General features: G+C 37.5%; 1 protein-coding gene across 1 annotated transcript; it reads right to left on the bottom strand.

Annotated features, from left to right (window-relative positions):
• Positions 1–1,124: 1,124 nt before the first annotated feature.
• On the bottom strand, positions 1,125–22,688 carry DIPK2A (divergent protein kinase domain 2A). The gene is made up of 3 exons (XM_069473134.1): positions 21,993–22,688; positions 5,958–6,261; positions 1,125–2,060 (listed from the first exon to the last, which is right to left on the bottom strand). Exons 1-3 carry the CDS (start codon positions 22,647–22,649, stop codon positions 1,729–1,731), a joined length of 1,293 nt encoding a protein of 430 aa, XP_069329235.1. The 5' UTR covers positions 22,650–22,688; the 3' UTR covers positions 1,125–1,728.
• Between the last annotated feature and the right edge of the window lie 1,117 nt (positions 22,689–23,805).

Consider the following 23,805-nt stretch of genomic DNA (forward strand, 5'->3'; position numbering starts at 1 on the left):
TCTCCCAAAGTTGTAAAAAGTCAATTTAGTAAAATTTCCAGAACTTAAATGTTTCATTGAGGGCTAGGTGGCATATGCAATGTATTGATGTATAAAAATTAACACAATGCAACTATTTTATAATGCAGAGCTCTTACCCTTTTCCTTCCAGTTTTTAAACTGGGATTAATTTTATTGATTTCATCCTCCTCTTTTTGTAGTAACCTAGTTTTAGATGGTACATGTAGAATCTCCATCACAACAGTAAAATAACATGAAAGCATCATCCAAATCTAATTAATGTTATTTCAACTTAAGAAATACCTACATTAAAGTTTTTGATAATCATTTTAAAGTTACTTAACCATATGTCATGTTCAAACAGTGTGTAGCAGCTAGTAATGTGCCTGGCACAGAGTTGATGCTCAATAAATAGTTGCTGAATGAATGAAAAAGAAAAAACTTGGCTTTGGTTGTGTACATTTTAATCACTTTCTGATTTGTAATAAGGTCAGTCTGGAACTCACTACTGCATACTACACCAACCTTTGCTGTAAACAAAATTAATAACTTCAAACAGAGAAATATTATCTATGTTAGTGACAGTCAACTTATATACTCTAATATTTTTTAAATAGCCCACAAATTTCACGTTTCTTAATTTGTATTCACATAAAGATATTCTTGAAAGCAGTAGTTTAACTTTCAAAATTAAACAGGGAGATCTGAATTTAATGACAAAGCTAAAATATTGGAAGTCAGATGGTAAGAATAAGTAGACAACCAAATCTTATTTTAAATTCTAAACATGAGACTAGGTCTAATATTTCTTTGGCATATGCATTACTATCTTGGACTAGTTAGCATTTTAAAAATACTGGGTTATATTTTTTCTGAACCAAAATTAACAACAAGGTGTAGATTGCTAGTATCTTTTTAAAGCCTTTAGTAAAGGACAAAATGACATTTTGCAACATATGCCGAACTTCATGTTTAGTGAACACTTACAATTATAGGCATAGAGGGATGTAACTGTTAAATAACCTGAAATTATATCATGCAATGGTGAAACCACAGAAGGTAGTGAAAAAAAGTATTTACATAATATAATATTTAGCTTTCTAAAAAAAAAAAAAAAAAAAAAAAAAGACCACACAGTAAACCTGGGAATCCCGCCCTAACAGTAAATATGTACCGCATAGCACTGAATGAAAACGGTCAAAATTTAAATGAACACCTATAGGAACCTGAAAGCGTAAAATTTAGTAAAAAACATAAAAGTGAAAAAAACTCTACACATCAGAAGAAAAAAGTGGCCTATAAAACAGGCCAATCTAACCTGACATTCAAAGTAAATGCAAGAGATTCACAAAATCATGATAGTAATGCAAACTAAGTACCAAGTACCCTTTGATACACAAGCCAATGTAACTATCAGACTCATTTCCAATAGCTTAACAATATTCAGTAATCCACTCAGGCATCAGAGGGGTGGAGGGGTGGTGGGGCAAAGCAGATGATGATAGCTGAAGTCTCCAAAGTATAAGAACATACTTATTTGCAGAAGCCTCATGTGATTTTTGAAGTGATGTCTTATTTTGATGGATGTTAATATAAGATTTATCAGTGCAAGTTTATCATCCTCTGAATGTAATACTTCCAAATTTCGCTTTTCCAAATAGTTTTTGGTGGTTTAGTTTTAGCCAGTGCTGTTTAAATGGAGAAAAGAAAAAAAAAGTTCACCATAGACTACCTCACATTGTTACTTAATTGTGCTAGATATTCACGCAGTTCTTTTGCAGCCTGGAATCTGCCATAGCGCTTCTTTGGATTGGTGCATTCATCCAGCAAGGCCTCAAGTCGGCCATCTTTGGCAATTTCACTTGGTGGATCGTGAAGGAGTCCTCCAGAAGTGCCACGCCAGGTGGCATGTCTGGATAAGAGGTTCTGACAAACAGCATAATAATTGTGGTCCACAGTGGCACGAGCACAAAGAATTTCCTTTGAAAATGACAAGCAAGCCTCCTTATCACAGTCATCAAATTTGCTTTCATACCATACATCCCAATTTTCAGGCTTATCTGTGAAAGGGGGAAAAGCAGAAAGAGAAAAATACATTTTAAAGTGGTTAATTTTGACATAAAAGTATTTGTTGTATACTTTTATGTATAAAAGTATATTGTATCTTTAAACATTTAAATGCATTAATTCATACAAACATTTATTGGGAACCTACCAATACAAGGCAGAAGGATCAGAGAAGATCCCTACCACTTACAGGTTCAGTCTAGTGACTTTCCACCATACACAGAGAACGCCATACAGAAGTATGACACAATGCTACAGGAGTAGAGAGGAATCAGCACTTTTACCTGGGGGCTATAGAAGGATACATAAAACATACAAGTTTTTTTTTTTATTTGTTTGTTTTTTTGTTAGAGATGGGGTCTCATGCTGTTGCTTAGGCTGGAGTACAGTGACACGATTATAGCTCACTGCAGTGACCAAATCCGGGGAAAAGGGCCCTCTTGCTTAAGCCTCCTGGATAGCTGGGACTATGGGTGTGTGCCCCCACGTCAGGCTAATTTTTCCTTTCATTTTAGAGACAGGTCTTGCTATATTGCCGAGGCTGGTCTCAAACTCCTGGCTGCAAGGGATCCTCCCACCTTAGCCTCTCCCAAGTGATTTAAGTCCTAAGGATAAAAAAAAATCTAAAGAGAAGCAAGATCTGCAGAAATGAGTGAGTCTAAAAAAAAATCAAAAGAAAAAGCAGCAAGAAAAAAAACAGCATTCCAGGTGCAGGGCACAATATATGCAAATGCATGGAGTTAGGGATTGGTCAGCTGATTCAGGAGACAATAGTTTACCGACTATAGTTTGAAACAGGTAGCTGGAGAAGAGGCACAGATGTAGCTAGGAAAATAGGTTGTAATTTACTGAACATGACTATGATTTATTTTATAGAAAGATAACTATGAGCTGAAGACCAGAAGGACTATGATGACAGCAACTAAAGGCCCAGAGAGAAAAGCCAGGTTGGAGAAACATTTCACACAAAAATTAACAAATAAGTATATGGGTAAACTTTAAGGTTCTAATTGGATAACAAAACAGACATACTATTAACATAATAGTATCAATATTTCATACATAAATAAAATGAATATAAAGTATCTATAAGGTATCCAGGTGGGTATGTCATATAAGCAATTAGAACTAGACTTGAAACTTCTGACTTTGAGGTCAGGGGTATAACAGGCATACTTAGAACTCATCAGTACAGATGTAGTTGATGCATGGAGCCATGGCTTAAGGGGTAAGTAGCCACATGTGGAGGAGGGACAAGGCATGTCAGGCAGAGAAAACTGCATATGGGAGAGCCCAGAAGTAGAAAGGTTCATTCAAGAAGACAAAAGGCCATCGTAGCTGAAGCATCAAGGGCAATGGACAGAAGGATATTAAAAATGAAGCAGAACAGAGCTAAGTCACACAGATTATGCCCTGGTAAAGAGTTTAGATTTTACTTGAAGAACAATGGGAACTAATGAAAACCATTTAAGCGAAGGAGTAATAAAATCATATTTAATGTCTTCACAAAGCTACTATTTCAGTAGAAGGAAGTCGAGAAAAGAATTGCAAGAAATTGGTACAAATCAGAGCCACTTCATGAATTTGCCAATTAGACAGTTGCTAATGGCAAGGCAGACATCTAAGTCAAATTTTAATGGGCTAAGTAATGAATGGAGGTTGAGGAAACAGAGCGGTAAATAAGCACTACTTTTATAAAAACAGTTGAAAAGCAAGAAGTAGGAGAGGGTCTTATACATACCCATTTATGAGGAGGTAAGAGAAATTGGGTATTAAAGGAAGGAGGTGCAAAGTTGAAGAAGATAACTGAGTCAACAAATTCTTAAGGAAGGATCTACTTTGTCTGAAAAAGAAAGATTGAATGTGTGTTGTTTTAACTAGATTTAGATGGTAAAGGGAAAGACGCTGAGGAAGTTACCATAGCAAAACTTCAATTTCTCTGTGAAGAAAAAAATAAAGGTCATTTACTAGAAAGTAAAAGAAAAGAGGGTGAATTAGTAGACAGGGCCTTTTGCAAAGTGGCTATTTAGAGGGCCCATGAGACATTTGAAAAGAACTAGCCAGAGTTAAAGTAGCACTGGAGCAAAATGTTCACTGTATGAAATGTAAGTATATATAAGTTATAGAGGGGGGTTTATCCAAGGTCAGGAATCAGTTGGTATAAAACTGTAATAATTATTTCAGAAATGTCCACGTAAAATGAACTGCAAAAAATCATTTTTATAAACACTAGAATAAAAATCTTAAAAGGTTAGGCAAATTGCAAACTCTAACTATATTAAAAACCACTGAATTGCACTCTTTTAAAAATAAAAGCATGGTGTCAGCTGGTGCAACATTCACAGATGTAGGAAGAGGTTAAATGGGGAGAGGAACACTCCAGCAGCAGGGCATTCACTCCCTGTGGGAGGATCTACATGGCAAGTAAAGCAATAATCAGAAAGTAGTTTGGCGAGTACAGAATCAAAACAAGTCAGTGGAAATAACCAAGTATTCAGCAGGATCATGCTAAATCTTAATCATGCAAAAGTAAATGTCAACCCTAATATATTGCTGTCACATTAACTGCATTTCCCAAGGTGCACAAATTTTCAGCCTCTGTTCATCAAAAGATCCTCACATCCCTTTTATCAGGGGAGAAAGGGGGATTAAAAATATAAGACCCTACACTGGGTGCAGTGGCTCACACCTGTAATCCTAGCACTCTGGGAGGCCAAGCCAGGTGGATCGTTCGAGACCAGCCTGAACAAGAGTGAGACCCCGTTCTCTACTAAAAAAAAAAAAAAAAAAAAAAAAAAGAAAGAAATTATATGGGTAACTAAAAATATATATAGAAAAATTAGCCGGGCATGGTGGTGCATGCGTGTAGTCTCAGCTACTCGGGAGGCTGAGGCAGGAGGATCGTTTGAGCCCAGGAGTTTGAAGTTGCTGTGAGCCAGGCTGACGCCACGGCACTCTAGCCTGGGCAACAGAGTGAGTCTCTGTCTCAAAAAAAAAAAACATTAAAGGGAGAACAAAGTTTTGGGTGAATTGTAATAATCAGAATGTCAAACCACAGTCAGATCCACAGTGCTAGAAATTAGCCCAAATGGTTAAAAACAAAACCAAACTATCACTGTAGGAGCCCCACAAAACAATACAATACAGAACATGCCTGTAAGAGATTCCACAGAAAAATCATGCCTCATGAAAGCAGTACAGTCACTCTGGTGGCCTGTAATAATGTAAACTTAATTCTGCATTAGACTCCTAAAACAGACTACAGCACATAGTATGCAAAACACATGAGTCTAGGTATTTTGTGTCCACTGGAACCCAAAGGATATTTTACTAAATATGGAGAAACTGTGACTAAGAGTGCAAGTATAAAAATAAATTAGTACTGACAGTCCAATGGTTCAACTTCCAATTTTTCGACTTTAAGATGGTGCAAAAGTGATACACGTTCAGTAGAAACTGTACTTAGAGTACCCACACAACCATTCTCTTCTTCACTTCCAGTACAATATTCAAATAAATTACATGAGATATTCAATACTTTATTATAAAATAGGCTTTGTGTTAGACGATTTTTCCCAACTATAGGCTACTGTAAGTGTTCTGAGTACGTTTAAACTACACTAAGCTAAGCTATGATGTTCAGGAGGTTAGATGTATTAATTGCACGTCGTTCAACTTAACAAAATTTTCAATTTATGGGTTTATCTGGATGCAACCTCTTCATAAGTTGACAAGTACCTGCATTTGTTTACTGATACTAGTTATATAAAGCAAAAAGATGCAAGATTGCCACCTAAAGAATAAATTTAAGGCTTACTTCATATAAATATAACCATCATTTTGACACTGAAAAAATGTGTACAAAAAATACCTAAAAGTTACATACTTACTTTGTCTAATTAATCTTTTGTCAGCAACCAAAACATTTTCAGCATCCACAATGATTACCTTCCCATCTCTAGGACCAACTGCAAAATTGTCAAAGCTGACGTCCAGGAGGTAGAGTGCAAACTCAAAATCATTGTTTGTAAGCTGCTCTGCTATTTCCATTAATTGCCAAGCGAGGTCAACTCGTTTCTCCCATGGTGCATTAAAGTAACTCCATAGTTCTTCGCCAACATAATTTACAGCCACCATTCTTCCACAAGCTCCAAGATATTTTGCAAATGGCCAACCTTCATCAGACGGAAAACTCTACAAAAGAATTATCTAAATATTATAAGACATTCTGAAGGAGATATCCTATGTCTATCCCCAGATCCTCTCAGTAAAGATTACTACTAAGAATGTGTTTGGATTTTCTTGTTATATTCAACAGTTCATTAGAGATAAACTTCACTTTTTTTTCTAACTCATACCATTACTATGGATCTGAAAAAAAATTTAAATGGAGAACTTTACATTATAAAGCTAAAATAGGATTGACAAGTCTTGCTTATCAATATCTCAGAACCAAATTAATCAATAAACAGCAAGACACTGTCTTTATTACCAAATCTAAAGTATTTACACTTTCCCTTATCTTCTTGACTGTTTAAGTGTAATCAACCAATCCTTTCTTTGGAATGAACAGCTTTGCAATCTGTTAACCAGTAATCATTTACCAGGCATCAGGAACTGTGTTATGCTAGCAATAAGAATGAACTAAACAGTCTCTGTTTAGCCATGGGCTTTTATTTTAAAAGGGTAGACACCAAATAAATAATTATGAGTATGGTAAGTGTTAGTCAAAAAGCAGTGACACAAATTCTAAGGAGCCATTTAGGCCTTACCTAGTCCAGAAGCAGGCAGGGATGCAATTCAGAGAAGGATTCTTGGGAGGTGTCTTTTAACCTACATCCAAGGCTGGGAAGGTGCAACCTAATATCCTATCAATGTGACCTCTATTCCCAGTACCTTTGGTCCCAAGGCCATTTTGTTTCCCTTTCTTCAACCATCACATTTTCTGTTCACCTTGGCCCAGTCTCAAAATTAATCATTCTCATCTTAGCAAGGTTTTCTAATGTATTTTAAAACTACTGAGAGTATTATCACCCTAAATCAAAAGAAAAGCCTTCCATGTCTCCGAACAAGTCATTTTCAACTTAGGTAAAATGTTAGGCTTTATCTAAGATACTTCCCACTGTTAAAACACATAATTAAAAAATGAGCATTAGAGAAAAAAGGGATGGTAAGTAATGTTTTAAACAACAACTTAGATGGGATCATATGACCAGAGGTATATTCTAAGAGCCAATCCCTCAGCCTAGAACCTTTACTCAAGTTTGAAAAAAAATTACGTGAGAAGATGTTTACACACCATTATCAGGGAGGGGAGGCAGACTGGGAAGACGGTATTAAATATAATCTTTTAACAAAATACTATAGAATGCAGATATACCTCACTATATTGTGCTTTGCTTTACTGCATCTCTCACCCATTGCATTTTTTACACAGTGAAGGTTTGTGGCAACCAAACATTAAGTCTATTGATGCCATTTTTCCTATATCATGTGCTAACTTTGTGTCTCAGTGTCACATTTTGGTAATTTTCACAATATTTCAAACTTTTTCATCATTATTATAATATATCTGCTATGGTGATCTATGATCAATGATATTTGATATTATTGTAACTGTTTTGAGGTACCACGAATTGTGCCCATTTTAGATGGTGAACTTAACTGATAAATGTGTGTGTTCTGACTATTCTAATAACTGGCCGTTCCCATCTCTCCCCTCCTCTCAGAACTCCCTATTCCCTGAGACAGAATATTGAAATTAGTCCAATTAATATCTCTAAAATGGACTCTACATGTTCAAGGGAAAGGAGGAGTCACACATCTCTTACTTTAAATCAAAAGCTAGAAATTATTAAGCTCAGTGAGGAAGGCACGTCAAAAGCTAAGATGGGCCAAAAGCTAAGCTTCTTGCATCGAACAGTTAGCCAAGTTGTGAATGCAAAGGAAAAGTTCTTGAAGGAAATTAAAAGTGCTACTCCAATGAACACACCACTGATGAGAGTGAAACAGCATTACTGCTGATACGGAGGAAGTTTCCTGGTATGAATAGAAGATCAAAGCCACAACACTCCCTTAAGCCCAAACCTAATCCAGAGCAAGGCCCTAATTCTTTTCAATTCTATGAAAGCTGAGAGGTAAAAAAGTTGCAGAAGAAAAGTCTGAAGCTAAAGAGGTTGGTTCATGAGGTTTAAGGAAAAAAACTGTCTCCATAATGTAAAAGTGGGAGTTGAAGTGCTGATATACAAACTATCCGGAAGCAAGTTATCCAGAAGAACTAGCTAAGATAATTGATAAAAACAGCTAAACAACAGATTTTCAATGTAGACAAAATAGCCTTATATTGGAAGAAGATGCCACCTAGGACTTCCATAGCCAGAGAAGAGAAGTCAATGCCTGGCTTCAAAACTCCAAAGTAAAGGGAACTCTCTTGTTAGGGGCTAATGTAGCTGGTGACTAAATTGAAGCCAATGCTCATTTACTATTCAAAAAAATCCTAGGGCTCTTGAGAATGATGCTAAATCTATTCCACCTGTGCTCTATGAATGGCACTACAAAGCCTGAGTGACAGTACATCTGTTTAAAGCATGGCTTACGGAATGTTTGAAGCCCTACTGTTGAAACCTATTGCTCAGAAAAAATGATTCCTTTCAAAAAAATTACTACCCACTGACAAGGCACTTGGTCACCCAAGAACTCTGAGGGAGATATACAAGGAGAATAATATTGTTTTCATGCTTGCTAACATAATATCCATTCTGAATCCCATGGATGAAGAAGCAGTTTCAACTTTCAAGCCTTACTGAAATACGTTTCTTAAGGCTAGAGCTGCCATACGTAGACAGTGAGTCATTCCTCTAATGGATCGGGGCAAAGTACATTGAAAACCTTCTGGAAAGAATTCACCATTCTAGATACCATTAAGAACATCTGTGATTCATGGGAAGCGTTCAATATATCAACATTAACAGGAGTTTGGAAGAGGTCAATTCCAACCCTCATGGATGACTTCTAGGGGGTCAAGATTTCAATGGATGAATTAACTGCACACGTGGTGGAAATTGCAAGGAAACTAGAATTAGAAGTAGAGCCTGAAGATGTGACTGCATTGCTAATCTCATGATAAAACTTTTACAGATGAAGAGTTGCTCCTTATGGATGAGCAAAGAAAGTGGTTTCTTAAGATGGAAACCACTTTTTTACTCCTGATAAACCACCATTTACTCCTGGTGAAGATGCTGTGAACGTTGTTGAAATAACAACAAAAGGCTTAAAATATTACATAAACTTAACTGATAAAGCAGTATCAGAGTTTGACAAGACTGACTCTAGTTTGGAAAGAAGTTTTACTGTGGGTAAAATGTTATCAAACTGGCAAGCTACAGAGAAATCTTTTGTGAAAGAGTCAACCAATGAAGCAAACTTAATTGTCTTATTTTAAGAAATTGTTACAGCCACCCCAATCTTCAGCAACCATCATCCAGATCAGTCAGCAGCCATCAATATGGAGGGCAAGACTCCTCTCCAGCTAAATGTTTACAACTTGCGGAAAGCTCAGATGATTGTTAGCATTTTTTAGCAATAAAGTATTTTTAATCAAGGTATACATTTTTAAAGATACAATGCTGTTGGACACTTAGTAGACTACAGTATAATGTAAAAAGAACTTTTTATATGCAATGAGAAATCAAAAATTTCATGTGACTTGCTTTATTGCAATTGTCTAAAATTGAACCCACAATATATCTGAGGTATGCCTATATAAATGTAGCCTACTTCCATTGTTAAAAATTGAATAGTCTATATATTATACATTTAAAGACCTGGAGATGAGGCTTTTGTATCTCTTAGGAAAATGGGCAATAGTAATTTTACCCTGAGCTTTAAAAAATTGTCAAAACTCAATAATACCCTTGCATTAAAACTTTTATTAACTTTAGAACAAAAAAGATTTGTAAAACTAAACTTTAGCTATAATTACTATTTTCAATTGCTCCCTTTCAACTCTATCAATGCACAGTAACTATATGTGGGTATGTAACTTTTTTCTTTAAAATTTTAATATCCGTAGCTTTGTGATAAAATACTATGTAAATGAAAAAATTAGATATATTATGAATATTTAATTATAGTAAATTAACTCAGTTTTAGTTCAGAGATATTATCTACTGATTCTTTAGCAATTAGATGTAAACACATTTTTAATCTTGAACCTGAGAATTTTTTTTTATTTCTTTTGCTCATAGCCAATAGTGTAAGAACTGTGTGCTAATAACCACACATTAGTTTCAACTCCCCCTCAATTTAAAATACACTCATGACCCTGAAATTTTAGTTAGACAAATTATTACAAAAGATTTAACTATTTCCCAGAACCACTCATGTATAAAATCCCTCACATAAAAAATGTAAGCACTAAAAATAAATAATATGTGAGACTATACAGTTTTGTCATACAAAAAGTAAAACAAAAACCTTCTCCATACACTATTGGTATGTTATTCACATGCCATATTGCAGAACAGATACAAACATATCTTTGTGAAAATAAAATGGTCTTTGACAACAGGAGAAAAGGGAACCGTGCCAACATCTGCACATGTACAAATGCCTCCTTGTTTTTGGAGTATTTCCAATTGGCAAATGACAGTCAAATCTACACTTCATTACCCAAGTCCCTCACAGAAAAGGGTAAAATATATGAACAAATGTCATATTGAGCAACTTTACATTCAAACAGTGATTTCTGACAATGTTAGCTAAAATACCGTTATGCCTCATTTTAAGAAGAGCACTACAGTTCTTTCATATAGTTTGCCACCTAATCTTTGGGAAGAACTTTAATAAATGAAAATGAATTCACACCATTTGCTCAGATGACAAGAATTTTTCATTGACTAATGAAAACAGTCATAATTTCATTAATGAGAACAGAATTGTATTGAACACACTGTAGTTCAAAGAAAATGCTCAAAAGAAGCCAAAGTATTTGTATAAAGCAATTCTGGCTTAAAACCAAAATACCACGGTCAAACAGAGTTTGAGAGACAAAATTTTTAGATGTTAGAGCTTGGATTTGTTAAAATATCAAGCATTAAGAAAAACAAGGATAATGAAGACCTGGTTAGACAAGTCTCTGAGCTTTAAAAAAAAAAAAAAGAAAGAAAAAAAAAAGGAAAAAGAGATTCTTCCTGATTATCAAACTCCCACAGTGCAGCCAGGGTAAGTTTACTGGTGAAGTCTACATTTTCCTATTTAAAACAAAATCTAAAAATCAGAGTTTTCAAATTGCTTAGCACAAGCACACAGTTTAATCTGAAATAAAATATGATTATTTTAATGAATTATTTATAACTTAAAAAATGTGTACTTTTCATTTGAAGAAAGGCATATTTAAATTTAGAATGGTATCAATTATAATTTGATTAGAGACACTCGACTAATTTTTCAAGGCTTTTAATCAGGCTTGAATATATCATAAATATATAAAGTTTTTAAAAGTAAGTATTAGTTCAAGATTATACAAATGCACAAAAGAGGTATGGAAGTATATATGTAGTTTTCTATAACTGTATTTTTTTTAAAGAAGTTGGTGACAACCCAAAAACATCTATTGTACTACGAATGTAAAAATTAAAAATGGAAATTTGAAGTACTAAGTCAAACATGGTTAAATGCTAAGATTTAAAGAAATATTAAATGTTTCACTATTAATTTACAAAATAAAAAGTATTTTAAATATGAAACCTAATCCCATGTCTATGTTTTTTTCTTTTGTTTTATTGGTAACAAAACTTTAAGGTACTTCTTGGATACTGTAAAACTCAAATAATGCTAATAATAATAGTGTATGAACTGATACTATGTTAAAGCCAAGGTTTCAGAAATAACAAAACCACTAAAGTCATCATCCATTGTAGGAGAAAAAAAAATGAAGGTGATAATATAATGCAGATAATCAATTTTATAAACATTGAAAAATTTGGATATACTCTTTATAGTATTTAAATTTTTAATATTTAAATGGCAATATAAGTGGACTACAAGTATATAAGAGGAATACTGAATCTGAAATTCTAGATTTTGAGGTCCACCTCCACCTCTACATCTCATGAGCTGTAACCATGGCAAACTAATAATTTCTTTGAGCTTTGGTTTCCTCCTCTGTAGAACTAATATTTTTATCATCATATTCATCAGGGCAATCCAAGGATCAAAGGAAAAAAAAGGTATAAAATGTACTTTATAAATTTAATACTATTTTATAAAGAACTGATCACCAAAGTACTTTTATATTTCCTAGTTAAATCTGTTAAATAAAGAATCAACATTCATCAAGAGATGTGCTTATGTTCATATCACCTACTAAAAGGCATCTACAAGCAATTCGCACCTTCCAAATATAGCCAAGAACCACCAAATTAGAAAAATACCTTTACTGCCCTCTAGTAGTTTCTAATTATAATGGAATAATTATTTATCAAACTTTATAAAGATCTGATGCTATGAGAAATGTATAGAGCATCTGCAAGCACTAAAAATGCAAGAAATTTAAAAATTGGTAACATATACATATGTAAACATAGTATTTCAACTTGCTTTTTGTAAGCACCACAAAGGAAGTTTTTCAAATGCTGAAATAACCTATTACTTACCTAGATCAAAACCAAATATTATATTTTATGTGATCCAAAATAATCCCCTCTGATCAATAGCTAATACTGGCCTGTCAGGTTAATAAGGCCATTTTATTCTATCATGTCATAACATAGCCATGAGAAAATACATGAGTAAGATACATAAAAAAATATCTTTTGGTTTTATTTATTTACTTAACAATGAATGACATGAGACTAATAGATTAAAATAAAGTCAACTTTAAAAGTGCTTGTGCTCTATTATTCTATTATCTTTTTTTCTATGTGATCAAAAGTAATATTTGTAAACTAAATTTAAAAGACCAAATTCCTTTCATACAAGAAATATACAATATTTTATAGTCATTTATTACCTCACAATATTCCATTAAAAGGGGCACAACTTTGCAGTTTGCCTAAAGAGACAAAATGAATACGGAACAAGAAATGTGTTACTATGAAAGTCTGATTTTTTTAAAAAAGGAGGAAATTCCTAGGATAAACAACCTAACATAAAAAAACTATTAATAATTAAAATATACAATCCAAAAACTGGTTATCAGACTTTCTACATAACTCGCATTTCTGCACAAAAGCAAAAATACAAAATGTAAACTTGAGAACACTCTTAGGAACTAAATGTTATCAAAAGCATAGAAAAATGCTTAAAGTTTCAATTCAAGTTTTAAAATTATTTTCAAAGGCCCAAATTTGAAGAAAATCCCATTGTAGTAATGCATGTTATAACAGCTGTTCATAGAGATTAGTCAACCATACTGGTGACAGACTAATGTGTTCACAGTTTTGAGAACTGTCTGGAGGGGGAATATAGTAAAATTACTGGGATGATTTAATGGTTACTGAATTTTGCTAAAATTTCTCTAAGACCTTAGCTTCTTAATTTATACTGCCAAGTAGTGGCCAAAATCCATTACAAATACTGTAGGAGCTTAACAATCTCCAGATTTTTAAATCCTAGGATATGTTCCATTTATTTCATGAAATAATTTTCTGAATGCCATTTTCCACCCACCTCAAATTCCAATAATATTAAGTAATGCCCTGAAAATAGTAAGGTTGTGTTATTTCACTGAATACCATGTCCAACAGCTGTACTTAAAATTGGAAACGAATGTCAAAACACATCAACAACCACCACCAAAAAAAAATAATAATAATCTCTACCAAAGTCTAATAGAAATAAATTATCTTTCAGAATAAATAGTCTAAGCTGAAGCAGGAGGCTTACTTGAAACCAGAAGTTCAAGACCAGCCTGGGCAACACAGTGAGACCCCATCTCTACAAATATTAGAAAAATTAGCTGGGTATGGTGGCATGTACCTGTAGTCCCAGCTACTTGGGGGGCTGAGGCAGGAGGATCACTTGAGCCCAGGAGTTTGAGACTGCAGTGAGCTATGATCGCACCACTGCATACTCTAGCCTGGGCAACAGAGCAAGACCCTGTCTCTGGAAAAAAATTTTAAAAAGAGTAAATTCTACCCCCTCTCAAAAAAAAAAAGCTTACTTGGGTACAGTTTTAAATATATATATATAAAATAAATTTACTAGTCTCAACTGACCCTATCTTACCTACTCTCACAACCGGCAAAAGTGAGCCACAAAGTGAGCCAATGTTTGTAAACTGAATATATACCTACAAACACCACACTCACATTTACTCCCAATAAAAACAAAATTTCAAGGAAATAAAAAGGACATCATAACCTTCTTTTGGACCCAATAACCTAAGAATGCTGCTACCTTACTTTTCTTAGTCAAGATCTGATTTCTTAAACAGTCTGACAAGTAGAATAATACCAACCTTCGTTGGTTCACAAACTGAATTAACACAGCCCCTCTGAAGAACAGCAAAACACCCACTAACAGCACCATTATTTCGCTCCATTAAATATCTCGTGCCTGGTTTTAGCAGATCAGTTTTCTTGTTGTCTTAAATTTAACATAACCAAACAAAACTCTTGGTTTCCCCACTTAGAATCCATTCCTTCTCTGGGTGGCTTTCTCATTATAATAAAAAGTCACTCAGTAGTTGCTCAGAACAAAAAAACCCAAGAGAGATAGCCTTTATGTTTCCGTTTCCCTCATACTTTAATCCATCAGCAAGTCTTGGGAGCTATTTTTCCAAAATATATTGGATCTGACCACTTTTAATAATCTCAACTGCTATTATCTTAATCCAAATTACCATGCTTTCTTCCACAAGAGTGCAAAAGCCTCCCTGATTCCTTTCTTGTCACTTATAACACATTCTCCACAAACCAGGCCGTGCTATAAACACTTCCATTGTTTCCCACTGCTCTGAAAATGAAATCCTAGCTCATTAAGCATGGTTACAATGCTACATGGGATCTGGTCCTGGCCTGCATCAATGATTTTACATTCTAACTGTGCTTCCTACCCCAATGCTTGATCCTCCTTTGGGGCCTCTGGATTTGCCATATCTCTTGCCTGAAAGAGATTTTGCCCTGAGATCTTTGTACCATTGGCTTTTTCTCATCATTCAAACTCAGCTAAAGTGTCATTCTTCCTGACCACCCAATTTAAAGTATTCCATCCCCAATCAATTCTCCAACACAGGTTCTTCCTTGTTCTCTTCATGGTATGCAAAATCTGAAATTACCTTGTTCTTTATCTGCTGTCCACAATGAATGCTCCAAAAAGCAAAGGCTATGCAAACTATGCTCTGGCTTGTCATCTTTGCTGTATCCCAAAGGTGTATAGATCAGTTCCTGGCACTATTGAGCAATGCCACACAATTCTTGTCAGATCTCTTCACTTCAGAGTTAAAACCCCAAAAGAGCACCAAAGAGGAAAAACACGAAGACAACCCTGAAGCATCATGCCTATTTCAGATGATAAATCTTTTAAGATTCTGTACCCATAAATAACTCAGATTTAACCTATTTTTTATTATTACCATTCATTAACGTACTAAATGGAATTATTAAGCTATAATAATGGTTTACAGAGAAAAAATAAACTATATGCTTTGTACTTCTGAATTCTTATCTAAATCACTTTTCCTACAATATTCATTCTATTCATTGCATTTTATATGGTAGAAATCCCTAACCCCCTTTTTAATTACTATTCCCAAAAAACTATATCTGAAGAAATAGCTACATAGGTACACATGAGAGAGAGAGATATATATATATTAATATATATGTAGGGTGACATTTGAACTTCTGCCATAAGTAAAATTTATATACATTTTACATAAGAGTAAAAACAATTCTTAGATGTCAGCATAATGCACTAAAGAACTTTTCAACTACTTTCTTATCTAAAAACAAAATAAGCTGATTTTCAAAGAAATAATGCATTGCCAAAAGCTTTACAATTAAAAATATTTAACATATATTAATTGAATAATCCTATCTCCCTTAGTCTTTAAAACAATCCTGTTAGGTAAGTATTAACACCCTCATTTTACTGATTATAAAACTCAGGATCTGAAACATAAAGTGAGTTGCTCAGTGCCACCCAACAACTGTGTAGTAATACTGAATGTGAACTAGATGCTATTTCAACACTGTCCCCACCACTACTCCATCTACTGGCAAAACCCCATTTATCCTTTAGGACTCAATTCCTCCCTGAAACATTCCCTGATACCCACTCCTGCCAAGATACAACCAGATGTCCCTCCCTAAATGAGTCATTTGAGAGTGTGCATATACCTTTTTTGTAGGGCTTATTACACCAATTAGTATTGTAGTTGACTGTAGTAGTAATGTAGGTATTGTGTACCTACCTCCTACACAGTAAGCTCCTCCCCCTGCCTAGGACCGTTTGTCCATTCTTTCAATCCAAATACCTTATAACAGACTATTTGCCAAATGGAGCAAACAAAATTCAGTTGTTCTTGCTATAACTCCAAAGAGCTCCCAGGTATTTCACAGATAACTTCCTATCAAGAATCTATAAATTAGATAAAAGATTTGATTATATAATTAAACCTTCCAGGGTCTACGACTGGGATGAAAAACTACCCTCATCTTACACTAGTAATTTTCAGTCTTAAGATATTTTACAACCATTTATTAAAATTCATTGTATGTGTAGGAAGAATGTAGGATTTACATTCTATGGTCATTATTAATTTAATATCTATATAGGTAATGAATGAAAAGTGAAGAAAGAAAAAGCATTCTGTGAAGAGTCAGCAGCAAATGACAGCAATAAGGAAGTAGGTCAGAGACCACAAGCCAGAAAAAAAGAAAATAAAAACCAGTCTGCCAATCCCCTGGGAAACCAGCCACGTATATCTAGAAAGCAGACCCCCCCCCCAAAAAAAAACACGCATAAGGAACATGTGCTAATCCATGCAGTGAAAATACAAAGATCAGTTCAAAGATTAGACAAAAGTACAAAAAGGTCAAAATTAAAAATGGTCCAAAGACATGGAAATCCAGAAACTAGACCAGGGTATCAAGTGATTTTGCTCCACTGATCCTGAAGTGATGCTTTCTTAAGGGTAATTGTTTCTAGGGCCTTTCTAAAATAAAAATCCCTCTTTTGGGGGGGACCTGAGGTACCTAGAATTGTTTTATTATTTTTGTTTGCTCCTTCATGAAGAACACGCAAGTGTCAAAAATGTCATTGAAACCTCATATGAAAAACCAGAGAAAGTCAAAAAACTATGAAATTATTAGATTAAAAAGTGCTCTACTCAAACCTACCTACTCAAAACTACCTCTAATGTGTTTTAAAACTTTCACGTGGGAAGGCAGCGGTCAGTGAAAGAGAAATAGGTGGCTCCCTAAGCTGTTTGGAAAAAAAAAAAAAAACAACTCATGAGACAAAGTTGGAAACACCCTTTTAGACACTTATTGCCCCCCAAGATCCTTGGCTACCCTTAGCTCCATATTTTAAAGGAACTCTCTAGTTTTTGTTTTGTTTTAATCTGATTTCATCTGGGTAAAAATTTGGGGGTAAGAAGAAAAGCCTGAAAGAAGGTTATCTGTCTTGGCCTCCAACTTACACCCTAGCAGGGACCAAGTACCAAATTCCCCCATTCCCTTTCAGAGGAACTTAATTAAACCCACTAGTGAAAGTCAAGCTCAGAAGAAAACTAAAAAAACAAAAATTTCTCAAGCCAAGTGTTTGAGAGCCCCAGGATGTTAAGTCATAGCTTAAATAATTATAGTCACATATTATAAAAATAAAGTAAATCCTATTAAAACCATGATTCAGAAAATTTCAGGCAAATAAAGTTCTACAAATATAATAGTAAAATAAAATCCCAGCTCCTCCCCTTAAATAACCAAAAGCTTTCTCAAATTCCTATAAACAAGACCATCTTCACTACTCCCAGGTTACCAAGTCAGAGATACTACCTGAGCTTCAGTAAATCCGGAAGCATTTCTCTTTCTCCCTCTCCTCCCCCTTCTCTCTTTCTCTATCTCTCTCTCTCTCTCTCTCACACACACACTCTCTCTTCTGTAAATTCAAAAATAGGTAAATACAAATACTGAAAGAAAATTTAGCAGTAAAATAACTTGCCATCTTGCCAATTACTTTGACACCTCAAATTTTGAATATTCCAAGATTCCATTAGGCAATACAAAATCAACAAGGCTCCTCTCCTCCAATTTTTTTTTTTTCCATAAGATTATGGCATCCTTGGCATTGAAATATGTCTCTTTGTGAAGTAAAAATGTGAAGAAGAAAAAAGATAATCGGAGTAGAAAATTTGAAAGGTAGTACTAGCATTATTTTGTTGCTTGAAATGTCTATCGTTTTCTTTAGAATATAATAATTCTATGCTAAAACAACTTAGAGCTAGATGAGCTGCTGTAAGCTAGTAAAACTAACTTATCAATAATAAGGAGAGTCCCACTCTCATGCCATTTCATACTTACATTACAGATCTGTGTAGCCTTACATAGATAAGGGTTGTATGTATATATGTCACACTCAATACCTTTCACATCTCCTTTCAAGGTATAATAGAAATTTCAATTTTTTACTGTTTTTTTTTTTTTTTAAATCAGAAGAGGCAAGTTTAATGGGTTAAAGTCATATGTATCTTTCAGTTGCTTCTTTAGTACCTGATCAAAAGAGATTTTTAAATGCTTATTTAGGAAGCATCTTTACTATACTGGAACTTTTGTTAAGAATAGTTTGAAGTCAGTTCAAAGACTTTTTTCTCCAAAGTAGTTAATTTTTGGACACTATAAGAAAAATCTACTTTGTCACCAACTGTCCAAAAATCCAAGTAGCTCCCTCTCCTGGAAAAAAAAAAGTGAGTTCTTCTTTAAGCTGTAAAACACACACTCATACCCTTAAAAATGTTTTTTTAAAAAATACATGAAGCAAAATACAGAGAGCAAAATCTGAGTTTTTCTATCAGTATCAATATCCCAATACTACTGTAAACAGCTATACACAGTTTTATATCAACCCCTACAAATACTAAAAATGAATAGTTCTCTAGCTAACAAAAAGTAATGAACATCATGATTTGGCTTACTGTATAGTAACCTTTGTGTTTGATCACAGAATTTTGAGATTCCTTTCATTTTAGTGGTTTTATACCATCATCGATCCTCAAGTATATTGTTCATACTTAACTCACTAGCTTTTACCAAAGATCAAGTGGTTCTATAAAGAAAGCAGCTCTATGAAGATCTCTTTTATTTAAAAATAAGTCTATTCCATTTGCTTGTTCATCAGGTTAAAAAAAGAACATACCAATATGACTGGTACTAAAGACTCCAAATTTATATTTCACAGTTTGTAATTAGTATTAGTATTATTTCTGGAAACTGGGTTATCTAAATTAAAAATGCAGTTTACAAATGCCACAGTCTACAATATTGATACATGTTTCCTCACATACTAAAAACAAACTCAGAACTCATCAATGGACCCACTCAAAGCAATTGTGTAAGTTTAAAACAAAAACAAAATTACTGTGCTTTTAAAAAAAGTTGTTTATCACTAAAGATGAAAACAGATAAAGAGCAAGTATGAGGGAAAAGTTAATCAGAAAACAGGACACAAGAAAACCTATCTCAACTATAAAGTAATCTGAAAATGCCAACAGAACTTGAAACTTTAAAAAAATATAAAACCTTCCTGAACAAAGGAGATTTACCTTAGTATAAATTGAATGCCAAAGTTTCTCAAATTCAGACACCATAACTACATTTATAAAGAACTGGATACATGATGTTCTTAAAACATTAGTTCTAGTATTAGTTGTTATTTATACTTCAGTTTTTAAAATCACCTGATAAAAATCTTTCAATAGGCAGCCAGTATTTTCAGTATAGCAGTGTACATTACTAAGACAGCTCCTTACTAAATTGTTGGGTCCCAGAGAATCTGACAGACTGTTTTAGCACACTGTTAAAGCTATATCCATGAACCAACCTTGCTAATATAAACAATAAGATTTCTATTTCTTAAATTGAAAAGATAGCTTAAATGAAAACAAAGTTTCAAGTGTGTGTATATCAAAAAATATACATTGAACCTTTGGAGCATCGGTCCCCAACCTTTTTGGCACCAGGGACCGTTTTCACGGAAGACGCTTTTTCCAAGGACCAGGGTAGGTGGGGGGGGGGGGGATGGTTTCCGGATGATTCAAGAGCATTACATTTATTGTGCACTTTATTTGTATTATTACATTGTAATATATAATGAAATAATTATACAACTCATCATAGGTTGGGGACCCTAGCTTTAGAGACTTACTAGTTTTGGAACAACTGAATAAAATAAATTTCTTTGAGGGAATTTTAACCAGTTTTATAACAATCACTATTAGGAGATGCAGCAGTATTTAATATATAACCTGTACTTGAAAATTAACTCATTACATATATCCTAAGATGCCTTAAAATTTACTAAGACACACTCTAAACTTTTGTTTGAAGCAAAATATTTGTGTTAAAATTATTTGGCTGAACTAATCAAACAAAGCTCGTTTCTTTTAGATAAAATGGGCAGTGTAGAACTTGAGAAAAGAAAACAAATACTGCACATTCCTATTCATGCACTTTAGATTTTAAAAAACAAACCACCACGCTGTACAAACCCTCCAGCCATCAGTGACATTCTTTTTTTATGAACCTGACATTGTGAACGTATCAGTGACATTCTTGGTAGTGCAGAAAGGGCGTGAAGTATAACAAAATTACTTGTGATTAATTTTAAGTCATTTTTTCCCCTTCGTATTTGAAATACAGCAAAACTGGCATGGAAAAGCACAGGAAGTTTTCCTGCAGTTACAAGGAAAGATCACAACCCCACAGTTGTAATCACTGTCCAAGGACACCGCACTAAAGCCGGGTGGGGATGTGTAGAAACAAGTAAATACTCCAAAGGTAAACAGTGTTTTTGTTTTTTGTTCTCTTTTTTTGCTATCACCAGTAAAAAGAGTCCATTCTATTCCCCTAAAAGGCACATTTCTTTTGAAAATAAAGTCTGAAGAGAGCAAATAACGCAGTTCGGTGAGAGGCAAGAATCTCCTTGCCTGTTTCTCGCCCTGGCCTAACATTTCATCTTCCTTCGACAGATTACCAGATGAATAGGGCAGGTCACAGGATCAGAATGAAAATACCCATCTTGGCCTTAAGCCCTCCCAGACCCAAGTCCAACGCTGCCTTAGTTTTTCCTGTTTCTCTGACTCTAATCCCACCCAAAGCAAGGCTCTCGGATTAACCCCACCCCGACCACTGTCCCACTCTCTGACCTTATCTCCCCCAACTTGCCCCCGAATTAGCTGTCCGAATGACTGCCAGTTAAATGACCTAAGAAATAAAACAAAGACTCTGAGGCCGAAGTTGGGCTAGCCACGAGGGTCAGTAAAGGAAAGAGTGAACGCGGTATAAAACCACTTGGAAAGAACTAAGAAAGGTCCAAGGGCTCGTGAACAGTCTGTGCCGTGGACGTGCAAGCCCTGGCAGATAAAAGCAGAAAGGCAGGGAGGAGAGCGGAAGGAAAGTCGTTGGAGAGACATTTTGGGAGCGTTAGAGACGCACTCCCTCTGGCGTTGAGAGATCTGCAGTCAAATTCGAGATGCGCCCGAGTCTAGGTGACAAGAGCAAACTCTCCATTAGCCGGGTCATCCTCTGCAACCCGGACCAGTCCCTGGGGTCCCCCAGCGACGCCCCCTTCCCACGCCCGCAGCCTGGTCCAGCCCGGCCGAGTCCAAACTGACAGCGAGCGCGGGCGGAGCCACTTCTCGCGACTCCGGTTCCCACGCGCGGCCCCTCCCGACAGGACGCCCCCCGCCCGAGCTCCGCGCCTACCTGTAGCACCAGCGGCTCGGGGTTGAAGGCCAGGGTCAGGAGCAGCTGCATGCGCTCGGAGTCCTTGAGGTTGCGGAGCAGGAAGCTGCCCGAGTCCTTGGTCTCGGCGTAGCGGCGAACCAGGCGGTCGAGCAGGCGCTGCGAGGGGCAGTGCACCAGGTCCGACCAGCCCTCCACCGCCTCGGGCGTGAGCAGACGCACGTCGCCGTTGAGGCGCGCGAACTCGGTCCGGGGCATGGCCTGGAGCAGGTCGCAGCGGGGCCGGCCCGTGGCCCGCTTGCAGATGCTCTGGTCGAGCTGCGCCAACTCGCGCTGCGAGCCGAGGCGCTTGAGCACCACTCGGCGGCGGCCGCCCTCGCGGGGCTCGCCGTATTGCGCGAAGTAGACGTTCTTCACGTTAAGGAAGTCCAGCAGGCGCAAGCGGCCCCACGCCTCGAACACCACCTGTCCGTTGAGGAAGCGGCGGCACCAGCTCGTACCGAAGCACGCCGGGCACTTATTGAGCTGCAGGAAGCGCCGGTCGGCCAGCTCGTTGCGCTGCCAGGAGGCGAGCAGCGACGGCGAGTGCAGCACCATCAGCACCAACAGGCTGCCCAGTGCCGCCAGCTTCAGCGAGCGGGACAGGCGGCCCAGCTTCGGGGGCACCAGGCGCCACATCCCGCCCGCCCGCCCGCCCGCTCCGGGAGGGCGAGGGCACCCCCGGGGCGCCCCCACCGCGCCAAGACTCCGAGAGCGACCCGCAGGGGGCCCGGGCGAGAGGCGGAGGAGGTGTGTGAGAGAGGGAGACACGGAGCGGGAAGGATCCGACTCGAGCAGGCTGCGACTTCTCCCAGTCACTAGTCTCCACAACTCTCGAGCTCCCTCCTCTGAGCTCCCCGCCCTCCGACTCCGGCGGCGCCTCCTCCTCGCCAGCCAAGTTATAGAGGAGCGGGAGGGGGAGGGAGCGCGGGCCGCGCGCCCCCGTGCCCGCGCACGCGCACTGCTCGCTCGGGGCGCGAGAGCTGCGGCGGTGGCGGCCAGCCACAGGGCCAGCGGGGTCTCGGAGGAAAGGAGGGACTCACGGGAGGGGAAGAAGAGCTGGAACGCCTCACACCCCAAAGTAGCAACGCACGTCCCCGACGCCGCACACCCGGGCTCGTACTCGCCGACTTTCCCGAGAGCTGGAGGGAAGGGGCCAGGGGGCGGGGCCGGCGGGGCGGAGCGAGCCCGTCGCGCGCCGCCCGGAAAGCGTAAGCGCGGGCTCGCAGAGCAGCGATGGGGGACGGTTCGGCTGGGGGAGCTCAAGTTTTTGCGGGGAGAGGATGAAGTCGTGAGCTCTGGTGGTAAAAGGACTTTTAGTAGTAGCTCATCTTTTATGTTTGCTAAATTTTACTGGACTTGCCTTTGCCACTGTGGAAACGGTCCCTTATGAGCGGAGGGGAGGAGGAGAAATAAATCCCGGGAGCGTATTGCAGGTCCTTTCCCCCGGACGGCGCGGCGCGGGGCGGAGGCAGAGTGGGCGGGGCAACCTCCCCTCGCCTTATACGGCTTGGGCGCGCGCCTGGAGGCGGGGCGAGGCTGAGGAGCGCCCGGCGGGAGCACGGACTCCCCGCCCCCACTCTGGCTCGCGCGCCTGACAGTAGGGGGTGGGGCCTGTGGAGAAAACGGTGGGAAAGCCGTGAGTTGAAGCTGGCTGGTTGGTATCGGCGTTTTTGGCGTCTTATGTGTGGAATCGTTGTAAATTTTCCTGAGTGAGCACGGAAAGAACGAAGTCCTCAAGATAACTATGTTAAAGAGAAAATAGGGTGAAGGGGAACCAGCGCGGCCTCGTGTC

Source organism: Eulemur rufifrons, chromosome 7, assembly GCF_041146395.1.
Source record: "Eulemur rufifrons isolate Redbay chromosome 7, OSU_ERuf_1, whole genome shotgun sequence".
In the NCBI taxonomy this organism is placed as follows: Eukaryota; Metazoa; Chordata; class Mammalia; order Primates; family Lemuridae; genus Eulemur; species Eulemur rufifrons.

Coding starts and splice junctions, on each gene's coding strand:
- DIPK2A (XM_069473134.1), bottom strand. CDS start 22,649: ATGTGGCGCCTGGTGCCCCCGAAGCTGGGCCGCCTGTCCCGCTCGCTG. Junction 6,262..21,992: donor CCGAGCCGCTGGTGCTACAG/GTAGGCGCGGAG, acceptor ATTCTTTTGTAG/AGTTTTCCGTCTGATGAAGG. Junction 2,061..5,957: donor CAAAAGATTAATTAGACAAA/GTAAGTATGTAA, acceptor CCCCTTTCACAG/ATAAGCCTGAAAATTGGGAT.